The sequence below is a fragment of the Anolis sagrei genome, chromosome 9 (genome assembly GCF_037176765.1).
Source record: "Anolis sagrei isolate rAnoSag1 chromosome 9, rAnoSag1.mat, whole genome shotgun sequence".
NCBI lineage: Eukaryota > Metazoa > Chordata > Lepidosauria > Squamata > Dactyloidae > Anolis > Anolis sagrei.
In genome coordinates, this window is record NC_090029.1 from 38311670 (window position 1) to 38332378 (window position 20709).

At 44.3% G+C, this 20709-nt stretch overlaps 1 protein-coding gene across 1 annotated transcript in view; it reads right to left on the bottom strand.

Moving 5' to 3' along the window:
* Nucleotides 1-20709, bottom strand: part of AGBL1 (AGBL carboxypeptidase 1) — a 728548-nt gene that overhangs the window by 685356 nt on the left and 22483 nt on the right. Inside the window, exons 2-3 of the mRNA XM_067471459.1 lie at nucleotides 2505-2568; nucleotides 2107-2253 (exon numbers count right to left, since the gene is read on the bottom strand). Coding sequence (XP_067327560.1) covers nucleotides 2107-2253; nucleotides 2505-2568 — 211 coding nt within the window. The remainder of the gene's footprint in view (nucleotides 1-2106; nucleotides 2254-2504; nucleotides 2569-20709) is intronic.

Genomic DNA, 20709 nt, shown 5'->3' on the forward strand with positions numbered 1-20709 from the left:
TTGGCAGTGTAGTCACATCATGAAATAAGCAACGACTCAAACACTGAAGGGGAACTTAGGCGACTTAGGCAATCCCTCATAGTCCGAGGATGATGGTCCTCCAAGTTTGGCGTTCTATTGGTGGGTCCGTAGGTGACTGTGAAGCCCAATTCTTGACCTGCATGTTCTTCTGCAGTGAGGGCATTGGTTTCCAGGGGGAAGGCGGTCCTGGTCAGGGTTGGCTTGATGTGCCTTCCTCTTGGCACGTTTCTCTCTTTCACCCTCCATCCGTGCCTCTTCAAATTCTACAGCACTGATGGTCACAGCTGGCCTCCAGTTGGAGCACTCAAGGGCCAGGGCTTCCCAGTTCTCAGTGTCTATGCCAGAGTTTTTAAGGTTGGCTTTGAGTCCATCTTTAAATCTCTTTTCCTGTCCACCAACATTCCATTTTCTGTTCTTGAGTTCGGAGTAGAGCAACTGCTTTGGGAGACGGTGGTCAGGCATCCGGACAACATGGCTGGTCCAGTGGAGTTGATGGTGGAGGACCATCGATTCAGTCTTTGCTTCTTCCATCACGCTGAACGGAAAGACTGGGGATGATGATTATGAAGTAGGAAAAGCAACATAAATGGACTAGGAGTAGACCTGAGTTAAGTTTGGTTCCTGAAGCCCACCTTCTGCCCATCAACTAGGTTCCCTCTGATGATTGGCTGGCATTCTTACCAGAGTCGGAATATGGATTCTGGAAAAGAGAGGCAAGCATGGTTCCTGGAAGCTGGAGCCCATCCCCACTTTGCCTATGGTCAAGATACTAAAGATGTTGCTCCTTGTGATTTGAGAAATGCACTTCTGAATAACCATATGATGCACTGAGCTAACAACTTGAAGATCGGTCTTGACATTTTAATAGTCTATCTTTTTCCAAGGAGTATGCATGGGTTGATAGCAGCACAGAAGTAGAGTTTATTTTTTGTCCCCGTGTCTTTTCCTAAATCAGAATGCTTCCCCAAAGCTGTGTTAACTACAAGAATGGAGCTGTGTTAGCTATAACTTAGTGGCACATAAAACTTGGCTTCCTCACTTCACAAAAAGAGCGCCAGGAGTTTTGAAATGAGAGTGGGCAATGCCTTTCACAACACTCTACCAGTTCAACTTTGTCCAGCTATTAAACAATGTTATATTTTAAAGGGAAAAGACTCTTTATGGACTCAATGGGAACATTCAGAATTGAAGCACTGAATCCAGGAATCTCACACTATTGGTAGCCAAAAGGTCTCCACCTTAAAAGGGTAAGTGAAGAAGCACAGCTAGAGATTCAGCACAATGACGTTGTTGTTCATTCATTCAGTCGTCTACGACTCTTCGTGACCTCACGGACCAGCCCACGCTAGAGCTCCCTGTTGGCCGTCACCACCCCCAGCTCCTTCAAGGTCAGTCCAGTCACTTCAAGGATGCCATCCATCCACCTTGCCCTTGGTCGGCCCCTCTTCCTTTTTCCTTCCATTTTCCCCAACATCATTCTCTTCTCTAGGCTTTCCTGTCTCCTCATGATGTGTCCAAAATACTTCATCTTTCCCTCTAGTCTCCTTCCCTCCAGTGAGCAGCCGGGCTTCATTTCCTGGAGGATGGACTGGTTGGATCTTCTCGCAGTCCAAGGCACTCTCAGGACTTTCCTCCGACACCACAGCTCAAAAGCATCTCTCTTCCTTCGCTCAGCCTTCCCGAAGGTCCAGCTCTCACCTCCGTAGGTGACTACAGGGAATACCATGGCTTGGACTAGGCAATGGATCTTGGTTGCCAGTCTGATGTCTCTACTCTTCACTATTTTATCAAGATTGGACATTGCTCTCCTTATGCACTTTGATGGCTGAAACTTTGATGACTGAAAGCGAGGGGGAGCTGAGGAGCCTTCTAATCAAAGTGAAAGAAGAAAGTGCAAACGTTGGGTTGCAGCTAAACATCAAAACACCCAAGATTATGGCAACAAGAATGACTGACAACTGGGAAATACAGGGAGAAAACGTGGAGGCTGTGACAGTCTTTGTATTTCTTGGTGCAAAGATTATTGCAGACGCAGACTGCAGTCAGCACAATGATACACATATAGTAAAAGCTTAGGAGTTTTACCTTTTTGGCCCACTTTGGCCAACAGACGAAGCAAGGGCAAGAGGATATCATAGTCAGGAATGGGCACCTGGGCAGCATTCACCACGGCTTGGAGAAGTGCTTCACTTCCACCTTTGCTGATAGTGTAGAGAAGCCTCCTATTTGTTCCTAGGGAGAAACCAATGGAAGGATGGTTAAAGAAGCCTCTCCAGAAGCCTCCTGATATGCAACTGTTAGATCCCCATCTACACTGCATTAGATAGACAGACAGACAGACAGAGGGGCCACCCTTAGCTGAAGAGGAAAGCAATAGGAAGCCTTCTTTAAACAAACCCTGCCTAGAACACACCATGACAGATTCGCCAACAAGAAGAAGCATACATAAGAACTGTACATGCAATTTTCAGCTTCCCACTTACCAATAGAAAGAAGATCAGTGAGAACGCTTAAGATATTCAGAATCACATCCTTGTCGCACGAAGTCTGCAATATAAATCCAGTTGGTTAGAAATGTTTCATGACACTTTCAAAAGCTATGGAAAGTGTTGGAAATAGCAAGTTTCTCAAGCCTCCACTAGTTGTTTGTTATATATATAATTGCTTAATGTATTGCATGTGTGTATGTAAAAGTAAAGGTTGTTCCCTGACATTAAGTCCAGTCGTGTCCAACTCTGAGGGTTGGTGCTCATCTCCATTTATAAGCCAAAGAGCTGGCGTTGTCCATAGACACCTCCAAGGTCATGTGGCCAGCATGACTGCATGGAGTGCCATGACCTTCCTGCTAGAGTAGTACCTATTGATCTACTCACATTGGCATGTTTTCGAACTGTTAGGTGAGCAGAAGCTGGGGCTGACTGCAGAAGCTCACACCACTCCCCGGATATGAAACTGCGACCTTTCGGTAAACAAGTTCAGTGGCTCAGTGGTTGAACCCACTGCACCACTGGGGTCTCCCTTGCATGTGTGTATTGGTTTGCAATTTTACCTAATCTCTTTGTTGTGGGTGGGGCTGCAGACCATGTGATCAGGTCTGCACATGTTCAGGACTAAGACTCCATTTTAGATTGTGTGTTTGCTTTGAGAAGCCATGTATAGAAGTTGTCTTTGCATAAGAAGCAGTGAGTACAGGTTAGAGCAGGGGTCCTCAACCTAAGGCCCGAGGGCCAGATACGGCCCTCCAAGGTCATTTACCCGGCCCTTGCTCAGGGTCAACCTAAGTCTGAAACACCTTGACAGAACAGAAAAACAACAACAACAACAACAGTCCTATCTCATCAGCCAAAAGCAGGCCCACACTGCCCACTGAAATACTCATAAGTTTATATTTGTTTAAATTGTTCTTCACTTTAATTACTGTAGGATCCTATAAGACTGTAGACAAGGAAGAAGTGGATGCAAAGTAAGAATCTATGATATCTTTTTGTGTAATATTTAGATAGTAGACTGTGACCCCTTAATAGAAATATACTATGAGATAAAGGATTATAGAACATTAATAGATGGCGAGTATTGCACTGTATGCAACAAACACTTGCAAATGTATGTTTGTTTACTTAAATAATAAACCCCCTCCCCCCCCAAAAAAATGTTCTTCACTTTAATTACTGTATTGTTTTTAAATGGGTTTTTTTGCACTACAAAAAAATGTGCAGTGTGCATTGGAATTCATTCATGTTTTTTTTTTCAAATTATAATTCGGCCCTCCAACATTTTGAGGGGCTCTGACCTGGCCCTCTGTTTGAAAAGTTTGAAGACCCCTGGTTTAGAGACTTCAATGCAAGGACAGTATGCTCAGAGATTTATTAAACTCTCAAAGCAGACTATGGACTATTGCTTCTAAGGAAGATGCCCTGTGTTACCTACACAGAGAAACTAGGCCTGGGTAACAACGGAAAAATTTGTTTCTAAAATCGATTCGTTTTTTGGGGTTTTTTTGTTTCGATATTTAAAATAATTACAAAATTTTCCCTTTAAAAAGTTCGATATTTATGAAATTTCGTAAATGTGAAAAAAATTACAAAACATTAACGAATCGATTTCCGAAACAATAACGAATCGATTCGTTAATGGCGGACGCGACCGCGAAATACGCTAAAAAACCTCCAAAAACTTCTGAAGCTTCCCTCTCCCTCTGTTCTTGACTGTTGGTGTGATATTATAATTTTTTTTCACTAATTAAACAAAAAACTTGCCCCAGACATGCGGAAATAATAACGAAACGACCTCAGAACAATAACGAAACGAATACAATAACGAAATACGAAGCATTTACAAAACGTGTTTAAAAATTCGTTTTTTTAAAAAATTGCTCCAGAATGGTTTGTTATCGTTTTGTAATTGAAAAAATTAACGAATTATTAACGAATTACGAATTAATGAAACGAAACCGCCCAGCCCTAAGAGAAACTACTAAAAATCCCATTGTAACTGGATTCATAAGCAATGTGCCTGTGTGCTGTATACACGAAGCTTTGTGGGTAAAGCAACTCTGTTACTTTTAAAGAAGAGTGTTTATTTTGTCTCTTGAGAGTATGATTTAAAAGCAAGTATGTTTTAAGCGAGAGTAGATGTTTTTTGGGCAACTTCAAAGAACACTTCTAAAGCTGCTGAATAGATATGTTTTGTGCACTGGCATATCCTTGTCCCTGGCAGTTCAAAGACATACCTAGATCATGCATCGGTCTAACGGCTGAAAGACCTAGTTGCTTTACATGAATGCATTAACCCATACATTTCTGAAACCATCAAATAACCATCAATAAGAAATTTTCACACCAGAAAACATTACATATTGACACATCACTTTTCAAAAGGCTGTGACTTCTAACAAGCTCATGCCTTTACTTTGGCCAGTGGTTTTCCAAAACTGCCTTGAGTCGCCTTCGGGCTGAGAAGGACGGTATATAAATACAATCAATCAATCAATCAATGGATATTAACCCCATTTCCCTAATGGTTATTGTGCTGGTACGGCTGTACCAGGAGCTCCAACTTTATTTGCTTTGTATTATATGTTTGCTTGCAGTCCAAGGTTTCAGGGACTCTGCAGATAGGTTGCTTCCTTTGGTTGCAGTGGTAGGGCAAGTCACCTGTCCGTCATGGTTAAGTTTTGGTTCCGCCCCTTGTTCAGGGCAATTGGGAAGGGAAGGGAGCCATTTTTAGTTAGTCTCAGTAAGGAAAGCTAATTTAGAGGACGTGTACCAGCTTCTCCTGTACAAAAGCTTCAATCCTTAAGACTTTCCAAGGGAGAACAGTCTTAAGAGCATCCAAAGATTTCCAAAGATTTCTAGGGAAGCAGCCCTAAAGCTTTGAGGAATTTTGAAGGGTAAATAGTTTGGAAGACCAAAGAACTCCAGCTGGAGAATCTACTGGCCTTACTGGTAGGTCCACTCAGTGCTTGAGACGCAGTTTGACCCGGTAGCAGAGCCCACATCAGACTGTAAGGCTTAGATGACAGTCAGCCTGGGAGAAGTTAAAAAGGGATTTTCCTTTAAAGTAAAGAAACAGTTATTGAAGACAATTGCCTGTCCCTCGTGGACATGATTAGGAAACTACCAGTTGCATAAAGGCCTGGAAGCATTTGTTTAACTTTATTGAAGATATGAGAAGTTTCTGTTTGATTGTTCATTAATAAAGGACTTTGTTATCCTTCACAAGCCATCTAAAGACCATTTGTGGTGGAAAATCCTTGAGAACTTCTCTTCAAGGGGCCCTGGCTTCCCACTGGGCTCAAGTTGCACATCCTATTTTAGAGGCAATTCTTTCCAGGCCCAGCGCGTGAGAGAACAGTTATGGAGATTCACATTTTCCAAAAGGTTATGGCATTATTTTGCCAAAAGAAAGTGCTTCTTCTCGTTGCGTCAACTTCTTTATCACTGGAGTACAATGGGCTTGAAGGGAGCTCCATGGGGATCACCTTGCCCACCCTTCCCCACTCCTCCAACCGGCTCAATACCATTAAAAGATGCAACAGACGTTTGCAATTGCAAAGGCATATACATTCTGAGGATAAGGAAATATTCCCATGAAATATTTAGGGACAGCAAGTTCCAAAATATATAACAGTATATAACAGTTAAAACAGTTAGGCTTCCAAACTGGACTTCCTAAAACCATCAGCTGTAAGTCTTTGAGGCCAAATGCTAGGCAAAATACTCGAAAACAAGCTTTGGCAAGAGCCGTGAAGAGGGCCCGTTGAAAGACGACTCTGGTCTCCTCTGGGCAAAATGCTTGAGCCGCGCACAAACTATGCGGCCACTACTAAAAGTGATCTTGTGTCATCACTGTTATGTTAATGGCTTTGGCAATCTGATCGGTTAAGACAAATAACCCCCTGTAACACGAAGAGAATTTTATTAGGAGTTTACTGCTGAAATCTAATCTTGATATCACTTCTGGCAAGAGATGAGTTAAGGTCAGCCGTCAGTAAGGCCATGCCTGTTAGGAGTCTTGCAAACTTGCTCAAGAGGACTTTAAACGGGTCCCAGAAAGGTAGTGTTAAATGTATTTAAACAGAGGATGGATGGCCATCTGTCGGGGGTGCTTTGGATGCAATTTCCCTGCTTCTTGGCAGAATGGGGTTGGACTGGATGAGAGCCCAGGAGCTCTCTCCCAACTCTAGGGTTCTATATGGAAAATTGGAGCCAAAATCGATGCCGGAAACATCTAAACAGACACCTCTTGAATGTCTATACCAGAAAGGGACTGATCAAAAATGGTGGAAAGAAATGAGGAATTAAAGACATGTATGATGGGAATGGCCATTTAATACCCTGGGATAGAATAATGACGAAAACTGGAAATAGAAACTGGCTAGAAGTATTGGGACCAGGCCCGTAGCCAGGATTTCGTTTGGGGGGGGGGGCTGATTTTTTTTCAGGGGGGGTTTCGGGGGGGGGCTGAGTTTCGGGGGGGGCTGAGTCAGAGTGAAAGAGGGTCTTCCCTAGCAAACCTTTTGTATCATTACCCCAATACCCCCTCCATGCATATGGGATATATTGAGCAGGGTGATCAGATCATGATATGAATAAACATAACAGTTTAAATAATGCACCCGTAAGGCCTTCTCGTGGACCACCATGGGAATTTCGGGGGGGAGGGGGGGCTGAAGCCCCCCGAGATACCCCCCCCCCCCCCGTGGCTACATGCCTGATTGAGACTACACAATAAACACAAATAAGGGGGATATGGAAGGAAAATAGAGGAAGAAGATAAGAGGGAAGAGATATTTAAAAACCACAGAAATTCGAGAAAGGACTGGCAGGTCTAATATATAAACTGATGGTCAAGGATGGTGAATAAAGACGATACAAACTAAATGGCAGAAAGAAGGACGACTGACAAGTCAAACAACAGAGAGCTTAATGAAGAGGACCAAAAAGTATAATGGAAATATATAAAGAATTGGAAATAAAGTTTTAATTAAAATGGTATAGGACCCCAGCCCAGCTCTCATCTATGATAAAAGAGGGAACCCCAATATGTTGCCAATTGTGTTATAAGCAAAGGCTGGGATATCCATATGTGGTGGGAATGTTCAAAATCCTAGAATCATAGAATCCTAGAATCCAGGAGTTGGAAGAGACCTCCTGGGCCATCATCCAGTCCAACCCCATTCTGCCAAGAAGCAGGAATATTGCATTCAAAGCACCCCTGACAGATGGCCATCCAGCCTCTGCTTAAAAGCTTCCAAAGAAGGAGCCTCCACCAGGCCTGTAGCCAGGATTTCATTTCGGGGGGGGGGGGGGGGGGGGCTAAAAATTTTTCAGGGTGGGTTTCGGGGGGGCTGAGTTTCGGGGGGGGGGGCGGAGTTTGAGTGAAAGAGGGTCTTCCCTAGCAAACCTTTTGTATCATTACCCCAATAATACCCCCATGCATATGGGATATATCGAGTATGGTGATCAGATCATTATATGAATAAACATAACAGTTTAAATAATGCACCAGTCAGGCCTTTTCGTGAACCACCATCAGAATTTCGGGGGGGGCTGAAGCCCCCCGAGCCCCCCCCCCCCCCCGGCTACATGCCTGGCCTCCACCACACTCTGGGGCAGAGAGTTCCACTGCTGAACGGCTCTCACAGTCAGGAAGTTCTTCCTCATGTTCAGGTGGAATCTCCTCTCTTGTAGTTTGAAGCCATTGTTACTTTGCGTCCTAGTCTCTCTCCAGGGAAGCAGAAAACAGGCTTGCTCCCTCCTCCCTGTGGCTTCCTCTCACATATTTATACATGGCTATCATATCTTTAAAAGCTTTTAAAAACAGGAAAAATAATAGAAAAATGGAAAAATTATTTAAAATACCCCTCAAAGTGAATGCAGAACTAATGCTAATGGGAGTGTTAGGGAATAATAAGATGAATGCAAAAGAACAAGAACTGTTCACGCTGATTATTTCAGCAAGGCAAGCTGTAATGGCCTGGGGAGGGAAAAGGGAAAAAAATGGGACTATAGAAAATTGGAATAACTATATTTATGATCAGGTCCAATCTGAAATCATAGCATATAAATGGAAGACAGACAGAATGGACAGAAAGAGGCGGAGACAATGTAAATATTGTACAAAAATTAAGGAATCTCTGAGATTCCTCTCTGATACTGATCCCAATAAACATAATTTAAACCAACATGCTTATTGAGATCAGTATCAGAGAGGAATCTCAGAGATTCCTTAATTTTTGTACAATATTTACCTTGTCTCCGCCTCTTTCTGTCCATTCTGTCTATGTCTTCCATTTATTTTTAATTTCTTCTGTTTTATCCTCCTGTGTAACCTCCCAAATAACATATGCTATGATTTCGGATTGGACCTGATCATAAATATAGTTATTTTGTTTACTTGGAAAGGAGGCTCTACCCCTCAACGTGTTACACAGATCACAGGAAAGCCATTATCAAAGCATTTGATTTTAATTCTCACATAATAATAATAATAATAATAATAATAATAATAACAACAACAACAACCAGCAAAGTAAGTAATGGGCAAGGCAGGATATTTGGCACCAAGAATAGACAAAGGTTGCCATAAAATAAAGCCTCGCCCTTTGTAAATGTTAACTGAAATGTCTGTGCACGAGAAAATCACATTTTCTGACATAATCTCTTGCTACTCCCATGGATAATCTGCCATCCTCGTTGCATCACCTGTGTCCATTTATCAATGTCAAGGTCATCCTCTGTGTTGCTTTTTATAGCCTTGCTCCTTTTCTCACATTAAGCTGGAGTGACATCTTTATTCAGCTCTGGAAGCAAGAAGACAAATCCTTCACACGCCTTAAACCTGTGAGGCCCCCTCCCCTCCTGACACCTTACGTGAAGACCTCCTTCTGCCCCACCATTGCGTAGACCACCAAGAATGCATTCATATAATCATAGTTGGAGGAGACCACATGAGCCATCTAGTCCAACCCCCTGCCACGCAACTAACAGACCAGCAGAGCTGTTCTGAGTGGTTCCCTGACCACTGCAGACACAATGCAGGCCGTCGAGTGAGCTTTCTTGGCTGCCTTCATTGCCGTGAAGTAGGCCCTCAGTAAGGCTCTAGCCTATTCTTGGTCAGATTCACCCCAAGTCTTCTGCTAGAGGCACTCTAGTCTCCAGCTTGTTTGCTCCATCGCTGCTACTCCCTGGTGAACCATGGAGCTGAATTGGCTCTGCTAAGCAAGAGGGGACGTTCAGGAGAGAGCGTGTCCACCACCCTGGTCATCTCCTTATTCCAGGATCACCTGCAGCCATGACAGGAAAGTTCCCAGGAGATGTCAGGAATCCATCCAGAAGTTTCTTAGGGTGGACCATCTTAATTGGTCCCCCATCCCTGCAGAAGTTCAAAGTTGCGGTCAATCTAAACATGATCAGATGATGATCGATCAATGACAACAGAACGATGGGAAGTTCCTCCATACCAATCCCCTCATCCCCACCCGCTTTAAAAACCAGATCCAAAGTGTGTCCAGCTACATGAGTGGGACCCGATATAATTTGGGATAGCCCCATGATTGTCATGGTGACCATGAAGTCCTGAGCCCAGGCCTGGAGTTGGGGGGGGGGGGGGGTTAGGGGTTCAACCCCCACCCTCGAAATGTTTCAGATTTTTTTTAAAAAAAAAACCTGGTTTACTCATGAATTTTAACTGGTTAACCCAATCCGCATGCTAAGTCTATGAGATGCAAAAAATTAAGAGTCTCTCCAGAACTGCAAGCACTATCTCAAGCAAATATTGACAATTTATTCACACTGTCATTACTTGCAGCAATAGCTGGTGTAGTGAAGCTAAGCAAACAAGTTGGGGGGGGGGGGGGGTGAATGCTCACATTAAAGGTGATGGTACTCACCTTGAAGGCTTGGCCTGGTCTGGGGCCGATGTACCTGAGAGACCGCCTCACTCCCTCCCAACCCCAGAGATCCCTCCGCTCTGAGGACCAAAGTCTATTGGAAGTCCCCAGTGTCAAGACCTTGCGTCTAACGGCAACCAGGCGCAGAGCCTTCACAGCAGTGGCACCATCGCTCTGGAATACTCTGCCACCTGAAGTCCGTGCCTTGCAGGACCTATCAGCTTTCTGCAAGGCATGTAAGACATACCTGTTTCAACAGGCCTTTGATCTTTGAAATTGCTGTTTTTAAATGGTTTTAAATTGTTTTTAAATTGTGTTAGATTTTAGCCTGTTCTTGTAAGCTGCTCCGAGCCCCAGGGGAGTGGCCGCATAGAAGTTTGAATAATTAATTAATTAATTAATTAATTAAGGAGGCCACACTTGGTGAAGGCTGCTATGCTCCCTGCTGTGCTCTTTGCTTCAGTGTGAGCTAGGAGGCAGGTTTCAACCCCCCCCCCCCGGCAAAAATTTCATACACCCCCCCCCCCTGAAAATTTCAACCCCTCCCGAATTTTTTTTCTGGCTACGGCCCTGCCTGAGCCGCTCCCAACAGGGTGGTCTCAGCATGGACATTGAAGTCTCCCAACACAGTTAGTCACTGAGACTCCAACACAAGGCCAGAGACCACCTCAGCTAGCTCAGACGGGGAGACTGTGGTGCAGTAGGGTGAACGGTACACAAGCAGAATCTCTAATCTGGCCTGGTTACCAACTCTGAGGGAGACACATTTGAACATGGGTGACTGCAGGATGGGGCACCTGATCAGGGAAATGGATTCCCAATAGACCACCATGACTCCATCTCCCTCCAACCTGGGTCTACCCTGTTGGTGCCCCCCGCCCCCCCCCCCCCCCCCCGAACCCTGGAGGAGAACGCTGGGAGAACCCAAGTGGTTCTGCTCCATGGAGTTCCACCACATCTGTAGCTGGAGATAGATTGTGGATTGCTCAAGTCCAGACCTGCGATGATCAGGTCCACAGTTCTCATCCCATCCTCAGTGCTTAAAAGGGTAATTACTTTTGAATGTTATCTATTTGCCTTAATCTTTTGTTCCAGGACAGATCACTGCAAGAATTGGGTTTGTGTTGCTTCAAAGTTCCCAGGTTACTTTGAGGAAACTTAATTGCTTTTCGGGGCTCCCGGTGACATAGTAGGTTAAAGCACTGAGCTGCTGAGCTTGTTAATCGAAAGGTCGCAGGTTCAACTCCGGGGAGCGGCATGAGCGTCTGCTGTCAGCCCTAGCTTCTAACAACCTAGCAGTTCAAAAACATGCAAATGTGAGTAGATCAATAGGTACCGCTCCGGCGGGAAGGTAACGGCGCTCCATGCAGTCATGCCGGCCACATGACCTTGGAGGTGTCTACGGACAACGCTGGCTCTTTGGCTTAGAAATGGAGATGAGCACCACACCCCAGAGTCGGACATGACTGGACTTAATGTCAGGGGACTACCTTTACCTTTACCTTTAATTGCTTTTCTCCATTTTCCTCTCACTGGGATGAGTGGGTTTTTTTAAAAAAAGAAGAACAACTCAATGCCCCTGAATTTCTTTGTGCCACTTCCCTTCACCCCTTTACTAATGTATTTCTAATCACGTAATTATTGGAATTATGTGGGGATTGCCATAAAGCACATTATTGCGCAACCTTAAAAGGGCTCTCGTCAAATTGGAATATTGAAAGAATTGAGGAAATCTGAAAGAAATCAAAACATCGGCTTCTTTGCAAGTGGCTTTTCTTCCCATTAATGTTTTTCATGTTCTGTCAAGAACAAGAAACCTAATTTTCTCTCTGGGGTAACCTTTACGTTCATAATAAGTTGCTTGCAAGATACTCCACTTTCAGATTTGTCCTCATCATTCATTTCTCTCTCTCTTTCTCTCTTTCCCTCTCACTTTAGTTAATGTGTTTCTTGCCATTTTTTTTAACCTGAACTCTCTTTTGTTGAGAACTATTATTCTTCTATCCGCCCTACTTTTTCGTATTTGGTTAACCAGGATTTCAAAAGGTGATTGGGAGCCTTTTTCTCACTGGCGGTCTATTTGTACAGGTCAGTCCAAACCCTTTATTGGCATGGCTTTGATTCAGTAATGTCAACATTACGTCTCTCGCTCTAAATGTTCATAGTTTAAGTTTCATAAATTGCACGGGAGGTAAACTTGGTCAATGCCAGATATTGCTGTGGAATTCTGAGGCTTATAGTTTTGTGCGATATTTACCTTATTCTGTCAGAAAAACCAAAGTGCCATTCGAAACTACAAATCTGGGATTCCATAGGCATTTCCTCTACCTTTGCAGCCACCTCCCCACCAAAGTCGACATTGACACTGAAATACAACACCGCCTGAGCTATGCGAGTGCAGCATTTTTCCCAATGAAGCAGAGAGTGTTTGAGGACCGGGACATCCCTAGGGATACCAAGGTGCTTGTTTATAAGGCTATTGTCCTCCCAACCCTGCAAAACGTGGACTGTCTACAGACGTCACATGAAACTCCTGGAACGATTCCATCAGCATTGCCTCTGGAAAATCCTGCAAATCTCTTGGGAAGACAAGCAGACAAATGTCAGCGTGCTGGAAGAAGAAGCAAAGACTACCAGCATTGAAGCGATGCTCCTCCACCATCAACTCTGCTGGACCAGCCACATTGTCCAGATGCCTGACCACCGTCTCCCAAAGCAGTTGCTCAACTCTGAACTCAAGAACGAAAAACAGAATGTTGGTGGGCAGGAAAAGAGATTTAAAGATGTGCTCAAAGCCAACCTTAAAAACTCTGGCATAGACACTGAGAACTGGGAAGCCCTGGCCCTTGAGTGCTACAGCTAGAGGTCAGCTGTGACCAGCAGTGCTGTAGAATTTGAAGAGGCATGAATGGAGGGCGAAAGAGATGAACATGCCAAGAGGAAGGCGCATCATGCCAACCCCGACCAGGACCGCCTTCCACCTGGAAACCAATGCCCTCACTGCAGGAGAGCATGCAGATCAAGAATAGGGCTCCACAGTCACCTACGGACCCACCACACACTGCATACTGACCCTGGAGGACCATCGTATTCAAACTATGAGGGACCGCCTAAGTAAGTAAGCTATGGCAGTTAAAGTAGTATCAAAACTGCAGTGAGAACGGGAGATTACATCCATTTTTGTTGAATCAGCATTGCCATTCCAGTCATTTTCTGCTATGACTTTCAATTTGGTGAGGATCACCCACCAAATTTAGTTCAGTTCATCTTTATTAATGACTTAGATGAAGGGTTAGAAGGCATGATCATCAAGTTTGCAGATGAGACCAAATTGGGAGGGATAGCTTCATAGCTAATATTCCAGAAGACAGGAGCAGAATGCAAAACAATCTTAACAGATTGGAGAGATGATGGGCCCAAACTAACAAAATGAAGTTCAACAGGGACAAATGTAAGATACTCCACTTACAGGCAGAAAAAAAATGAAATGCAAAGATACAGAATGAGGGATGATGCCTGGCTCAATAACAGTCCATGTGAGAAAGATCATGGAGTCCTCATGGTCAGGAATGTGAACATGAGCCAATAATGTGGTGTGGCTGCTAAAAAAGCCAATGGGATTCTGGTCTGCATCAAGAGGAGTCTAGATCCAGTGAAGTCATGCCACCATCTATTCTGCCTTAGTCAGAACACACCTGGAATACTGTGTCCAAATCTGGGCACCGCAACTGAAGGGCGATGTTTCTCACAGTAAGTCGTAGCAGGATCAAGTGTGTGTTAAAAAAAAATCTTACGATGTTAATTATTATGTACAGCTGGTAATGTAGGTCAGCCAGCATGTTTGAGCCACATCCGGAGGGGTATAACTGTATGGATTTTAGAATACAGTTTGGAGAAGCAATATGCTGTAATGCTGCTATGCTGCTATGCTTTAACAGCGATGCTCTTTGCTATGGTGGAATAGCTACTTACTCAAGGTTTATGTTTTGCTCTCTCAGTTGAATGAAGAAGAAGAAGCCTTATTCTGTGTTACTTACAAGGACTGTGTAAGTTTGTTGCACTGTTTGATTTTGTATGCAACACTGCAAGTTTATGCCTCTGCTGATAAGAGTTTCTGTTCCCTTTTCCTCTTGTTTGTGTGTTTTTTGCATGGGACTTGGCTAAATTATGCTTTGCGCAACAATGTTGACAAGCTGGAATGTGTCCAGAGGAGGTTGACTCAAAGGATCAAGGGTCTGGAGAACAAACCCTATGAGGAGCAACTTATAGAGCTGGGTATGTTTAGCCTGAAGAAGAGAAGGCTGAGAGGAGACAGGATGAGGGCCAGGGATCAAGATGTGAGGGGAAGTCACAGGGATGAGAGAGCAAGCTTGTTTTCTGCTGCCCTGGAGACCAGGACATGGAACAAAGTTTGAGTCCACAGTGCTCTCTGGATGTAGGTGAACTACAATTCCCAAAGTCAAGGTCAATGCCCACCAAACCCTTCTGGTGTTTTCTGCTGGCCATAGGAGTCCTGTGTGCCATGTCTGGTTCAATTCCATCATTGGTGGAGTTCAGAATGCTCTTTGATTGTAGGTGAACTATAAATCCCGGCAGCTACAACTCCCAACTCTTGAAGGAACTGGGGGTGGTGACGGCCGACAGGGAGCTCTGGCGTGGGCTGGTCCATGAGGTCACGAAGAGTCGGAGATGACTGAACGAATGAACAACAACAACAACACAACTCCCAAATGACTAAATCAATTTTTGAGTGATTGTCACTCCTTGGGTTAGTAGGTGTCTTGTGTCCAAATTTGGTGTCAATTCATCCAGTAGTTTTTGAGTTATGTTAATCCCACAAACGAACATGACATATTTATTGATATAGATTGTCTTCCAAGCCTCGCCCTTTCACATATGTGGACACACACATTTTTGTTGAGGGGAAGCAATGTGATGCATTCGTGCCCTTCTGGAAGCCTCTTGTAGGACCTCCAGCATTTGCCAGTCTCCACGCCCATAGGCTGCATTCTTCATGTTCAGTTGGAGACAAAACAATTCTCCATTTGTCTCATTGGAAGAGCTTGCCTCATGGACAGGCTATGCGCACCTGTTCGCTCTGAGGATCTGGAAGGCTGTGGAATGGGCTGAATGGGTGAAGATGCGCCCTGCGTGCCAGAGAGGCCATACTGGCAGATTGGGGGGGGGGGGGGCAATACAGAATCATGTGGGCAGAAGAGCAGTGGGGAAGGACAGTTGTTGTTCCCAAAAGGTCTCTTGTGGGTTCCTGTGACTGTTGGTTTTCAGAGCTTTCTGGTAGTCACAGAACATTCTCTGCCTTAGGTATTTGATTTCACTCCTTGACGATATTTGATAGTTGCCATGCATGCAACGCTATTTATTGTTTTCCCAAGTGTGTATAGCCGGCATGCAGGGCTACTACTTAACAGTGCTGAGTTGGTAATCTTCAAGGCTTTTAAAAATACATTCCTGGCACTGCTAAAAATTGTTTATCTTTCCCCCACAATGATGCGTTCTTTTTCCCTCTCTTGCTCTAATTCCCATCTGCGTTTACCTACCCTCAGTGACAATATGTTAAATACACATTATTAGGTGCATGGTGACATCCGTATGTATGTTCAAGGTATGCTTCCTGATGGATAAGGGATCCGTATTATTTTTTATATCATGTCAAAAGCGACTTGAGAAACTGCAATATATGGCTATTAGGCCTGGGTAACAACGGAAAATTTTGTTTCTAAAATCGATTCGTTTTTTGGGTTTTTTTGCGTTTTGATATTTAAAAGAATTCCAAAAATTTTCTTTTAAAAAGTTCAATATTTACAAAATTTCGTAAATGTTAAAAAAATTACGAAACATTAACAAAACAAATACGAAACAATAACGAATCAATTCGTTAATGGCAGACGCGACCGCGCAATACGCTAAAAACCCTCCGAATGGGACAGGGGGAACTTCTGAAGCTTCCCTCTCCCTCTGTTGTTGACTGTTGGTGTGATATTTATAATTTTTTTTCACTAATTAAACAAAAAACAACTATAAAACTTGCCCCAGACATGCGGAAATAATAACGAAACGACCTCAAACCAATAACGAAACGAATACATAACGAATCCGAAGCATTTACGAAACGAATTTAAAAATTCGTTTTTAAGTTGCTCCAGAATGGTTCGTTTATCACTTCGTTATAAAAAAAAACGAATTCTTAACAAATTATGAATTAACGAAACGAAACCGCCCAGCCCTAATGGCTATCTACAGGATGCCCAGGGGATGCCCAGATATGTTTCCATCCTGTGGGAGGCTTCTCTCATGTCCGCACATGGGAAGCTGGGACTGACAGATGGGAGCTCACGGATTCAGACCACCAGCCTTCAGGTCAACAGTTCAGCTGGCACAAGGGTTGAACCCATTGCACCACGGTGGCTCAGAATTATGTAAGGATTCAAAAGAAAAAGATACACACTTTGTTGCCCAACTGATGCCAACAAGACCTGGTATTTTCATAAATCTGGTTCCACCATTTAAGCACCACCCTTCATTTATCATCCTCATGGGACTGTTTGAAGATCTACATTGCGAGGCCAACCATGTCCAGTTGCCATACTTGCTTGTCAGTGCAGAGATCCCATGACAATGGAGCAATGCTCCATGTTTTTGTCCATATGTGGTTCCTTGTTGCCTGGACTTATTATCCAAAATGGTTAATTCTGTCACAATGTAATTAAAAGGTTCTATATGCAGCAACAAGAAAAAAAACCCTTCTGAGCAGAAGCTCTCCCTCTCCGGTTTGAGGAGTTAGACCAGTGGGTCTCAGCCTTCCAAATGTCGCGACTCCTTAATCCAGTTCCTCGTGTTGCTACTTCATAACTGTCATTTTGCTACTGTTTTGAATTGTAATGTAAATATCTGATATGCAGGATGTATTTTCATTCACTGGACCAAATTTGGCACAAAGACCCAATACGCCCACATTTGAATACTAGTAGGCTTGGGGGGAGATTGATTGTGTCATTTAAGAGTTGTAGTTGCTGAGATTTATAGTCAACCTACAATCAAAGAGCATTCTGTACTATACCAACCAACAATGGAATTGAACCAAACTTGGCACACAGAACTCCCATGTCCAACAGAAAATACTGGAAGGGTTTGACCTTGAGTTTTGGAGTTGTAGTTCACCTACATCCAGAGAACACTGTGGTCTTGAGCAATGGTAGATCTGAACCAAACCTGGCATGAATACTCAATATGCCCAAATGTGAACACTGGTGGAGTTTGGGGAAATAGACCTTGGCATTTAGGAGTTGTAGTTGTTGTGATTTATAGTTCTCCTACAATCAAAGAGCATTCTGAACCCCACCAACAATAGAATTGGGCCAAACTTTTCACATGGACCTCCATATCCAACAGAAAATACTGTGTTTTCTGATGGTTTTTGGTGACCCCTCGGACACCCTCTCATAACCCCCCTAGGGGTCCCAACCCCCAGGTATTAAAGCACAAATGCAGCTAGGGTGAGCCAGAGAGTGTCAACAATCAACTATTTTAATGGAAATTGCATAAACAAGTGGTGTGAAAGTAGCCCCATGACCAACAGAAAACACTATGTTTTCTGGTGGTCTTTTGACCCCTCTGACATCCTCTTGTAACCCCCTAAGAGGTCCTGACCCCCAGGTCGAGAAACACTGGAGTAGACAATCACCAGCTCTCCAAATATCCAGCATCAATCCTCAAACATCATAGAAGCTTTGTACACCTTTAGTACTTCTACAACTACTCTACGATAGTCACCTACGGATGTGAGAACTGGACCTTAGGGAAGGCTGAGCGAAGGAAGGTAAATGCTTTGAACTGTGGTGTTGGGGGAAAGTTCTGAGAGTGTCTTGGACCGCCAGAAGATCCAACCAGTCCATCCTTCAGGAAAGAAAGCCCGGCTGCTCACTGGAGGGAAGGATATGAGAGGCAAAGCAGAAGTCCTTTGGCCACATCATGAGAAGAAAGGGAAGCTTAGAGAAGACAATGATGCTGGGGAAAATGGAAGGAAAAAGGAAGAAGCGCCATCCAAGGGCAAGATGGATGGATGGTATCTTTGAAGTGACTGGCTTGACCTTGAAGGAGCTGAGGGTGGTGACGGCCGACAGGGAGCGCTGGTGTGGGCTAGTCCATGAGGTTATGAAGAGTTGGAAACGACTGAATGAACAACAACAAGACTTAATGGCAGGGAGGGAGCTCTGGCGTGGGCTGGTCCATGAGGTCATGAAGAGTCAGAAGCGACTGAATGAATAAACAACAACCACCACCATAGCTGCTAATTACATAAGATTAACAAGGTGGATTGATTGTCATTGCTTACAGCATGCTTGGGTCTGATTCTTACATTGAGTTACATTCAGTTAAGAAATGACAACCTTAGGAATTCCAGCAAATTCAAGAAGGAAAATGTGGAAGGACAAAGAAACGGGCCCTACGATGGGTATGTGAAAATGAATGTGCAAACCTTGAAAACAAAGAGTATTTACTCCACCTGCGGCATTTAATAACGGACAGGCTTTGGCACGAAGGTTGCCATCCTGTGGGCTCAGCCTCCCGCTTAAGGAAAGAGTTGTTTTGTGCCAGTTGACCTGGAAGCATGGCTGGGGCGCGAGAGGAAATGGTGGGAACAACATACGCTGCCGCCGCCTTGGCATTTGGGCTTCCATCTGCCTGAACCACAGATGGACAGCAGAACATTCGCAGGCAAGGAGAGGTTTGCGCGCTTGACCTTTTCCTGTGATTAAAATGCTGAATGGCTGAAGTCATGGGAGGCCAAGCAAACTGGGCAGCTTTTCCTTATGTTTCATTATTCCATTAGAGAAACAAATGGCCTTGGTAGAAACCAAGGGGACAATTCTATGTGTGTGCAGGTGGGTTGCGGCCAGCGTATGCAACCCAACCACTATTTTCCCCAGACTATACTTTTTCAGACTAGAATTCAGACTTCAACAGAGGAGAAGACTGAGGGGTGAAATCAGAGCCATTTTAAATATCTGGAGGGACATCACGTAGAAGAGGGAGAGAGCTTGCTTTTGCTGCTTCAGAGACTAGAACACGAAACAATGAATTCAACGCACAAGATAAAAGATTCTGCCTAAAAACTGACAGTAGGAGAGGTTTCATAGTGTTTTGTGGAGTGATGACCTCCCTTTCTTTGGAAGTCTTTAAACCAGTGTTTCTCAACCTTCCTAACGCCGCGGCCCCTTAAGACAGATCCTCATGTTGTGGTGACCCCCAACCAGAACATTATGTGCGTTGCTAATTCATAACTGTAGTTTGGCTACAGTAAATATCTGGCATGAAGGATGTATTTTCATTCACTGGACCAAATTTGGCACAAATACCCAACATCTGAATACTGGTGGGGTTGCGGGGAAATGATTTTGTCATTTGGGAATTGTAGTTGCTGAGATTTACAGTTAATCTAGAGTCAAAGCGCATTCTGAACTCCACCAACGATGAAACTGAACCAAACTTGGCACACATGACCAAGAGAAAATACTGGAAGGGTTTGGGGGGCATTGATCTTGAGTTTTGGAGTTGTTGTTGTTTTTGTTGTGTCAGAAGTGACTTAAGAAATGGCAAGTCGCTTCTGGGGTGAGAGAATTGGCCGTCTGCAAGGACGTTTCCCATGGAACGCCAGGATGTTTCTGATGCTTTACCATCCTTGTGGGAGGCTTCTCTCATGTCCCCGCATGGGGAGCCGGAGCTGACAGAGGGAGCTCATCCGCACTCTCCCCGGATTCAAACCTGCGACCTGTTGGTCCTGCCGGCACAGGGGTTTAATGCACTGCACCACCGGGGGCTTTGGAGTTGTAGTTCACCTACATCCAGAGAGCACTGTGGACTCAAACAATGATAGATCTGGACTTGGCACAAATACTCAATATGCCCAAATGTGAACACTGGTGGAGTTTGGGGAAAATAGACCTTGACATTTGGGAGTTGTAGTTGCTGGGATTTATAGTTCACCTACAATCAATGAGCATTCAGAACCCCACCAACGATAGAACAGGGCCAAAATTCCCACACAGAACCCCCATGACCAACAGAAAATACTGTGTTTTCTGATGGTCTTTGGCGACCCCCCAGGGGTCCCGACCCCCAGGCTGAGAAACACTGTTTTAAGGGCATTTTGGTCAGCTGATCCACCAGTGAACCATTATGGCTAAAGGCTAAAGCACACACCAGTTTCCAGACATTGTGCATGTCATGTGAATGTGCGCAATCTACATCCTGTGCATTTAGTGGGACTACAAAGG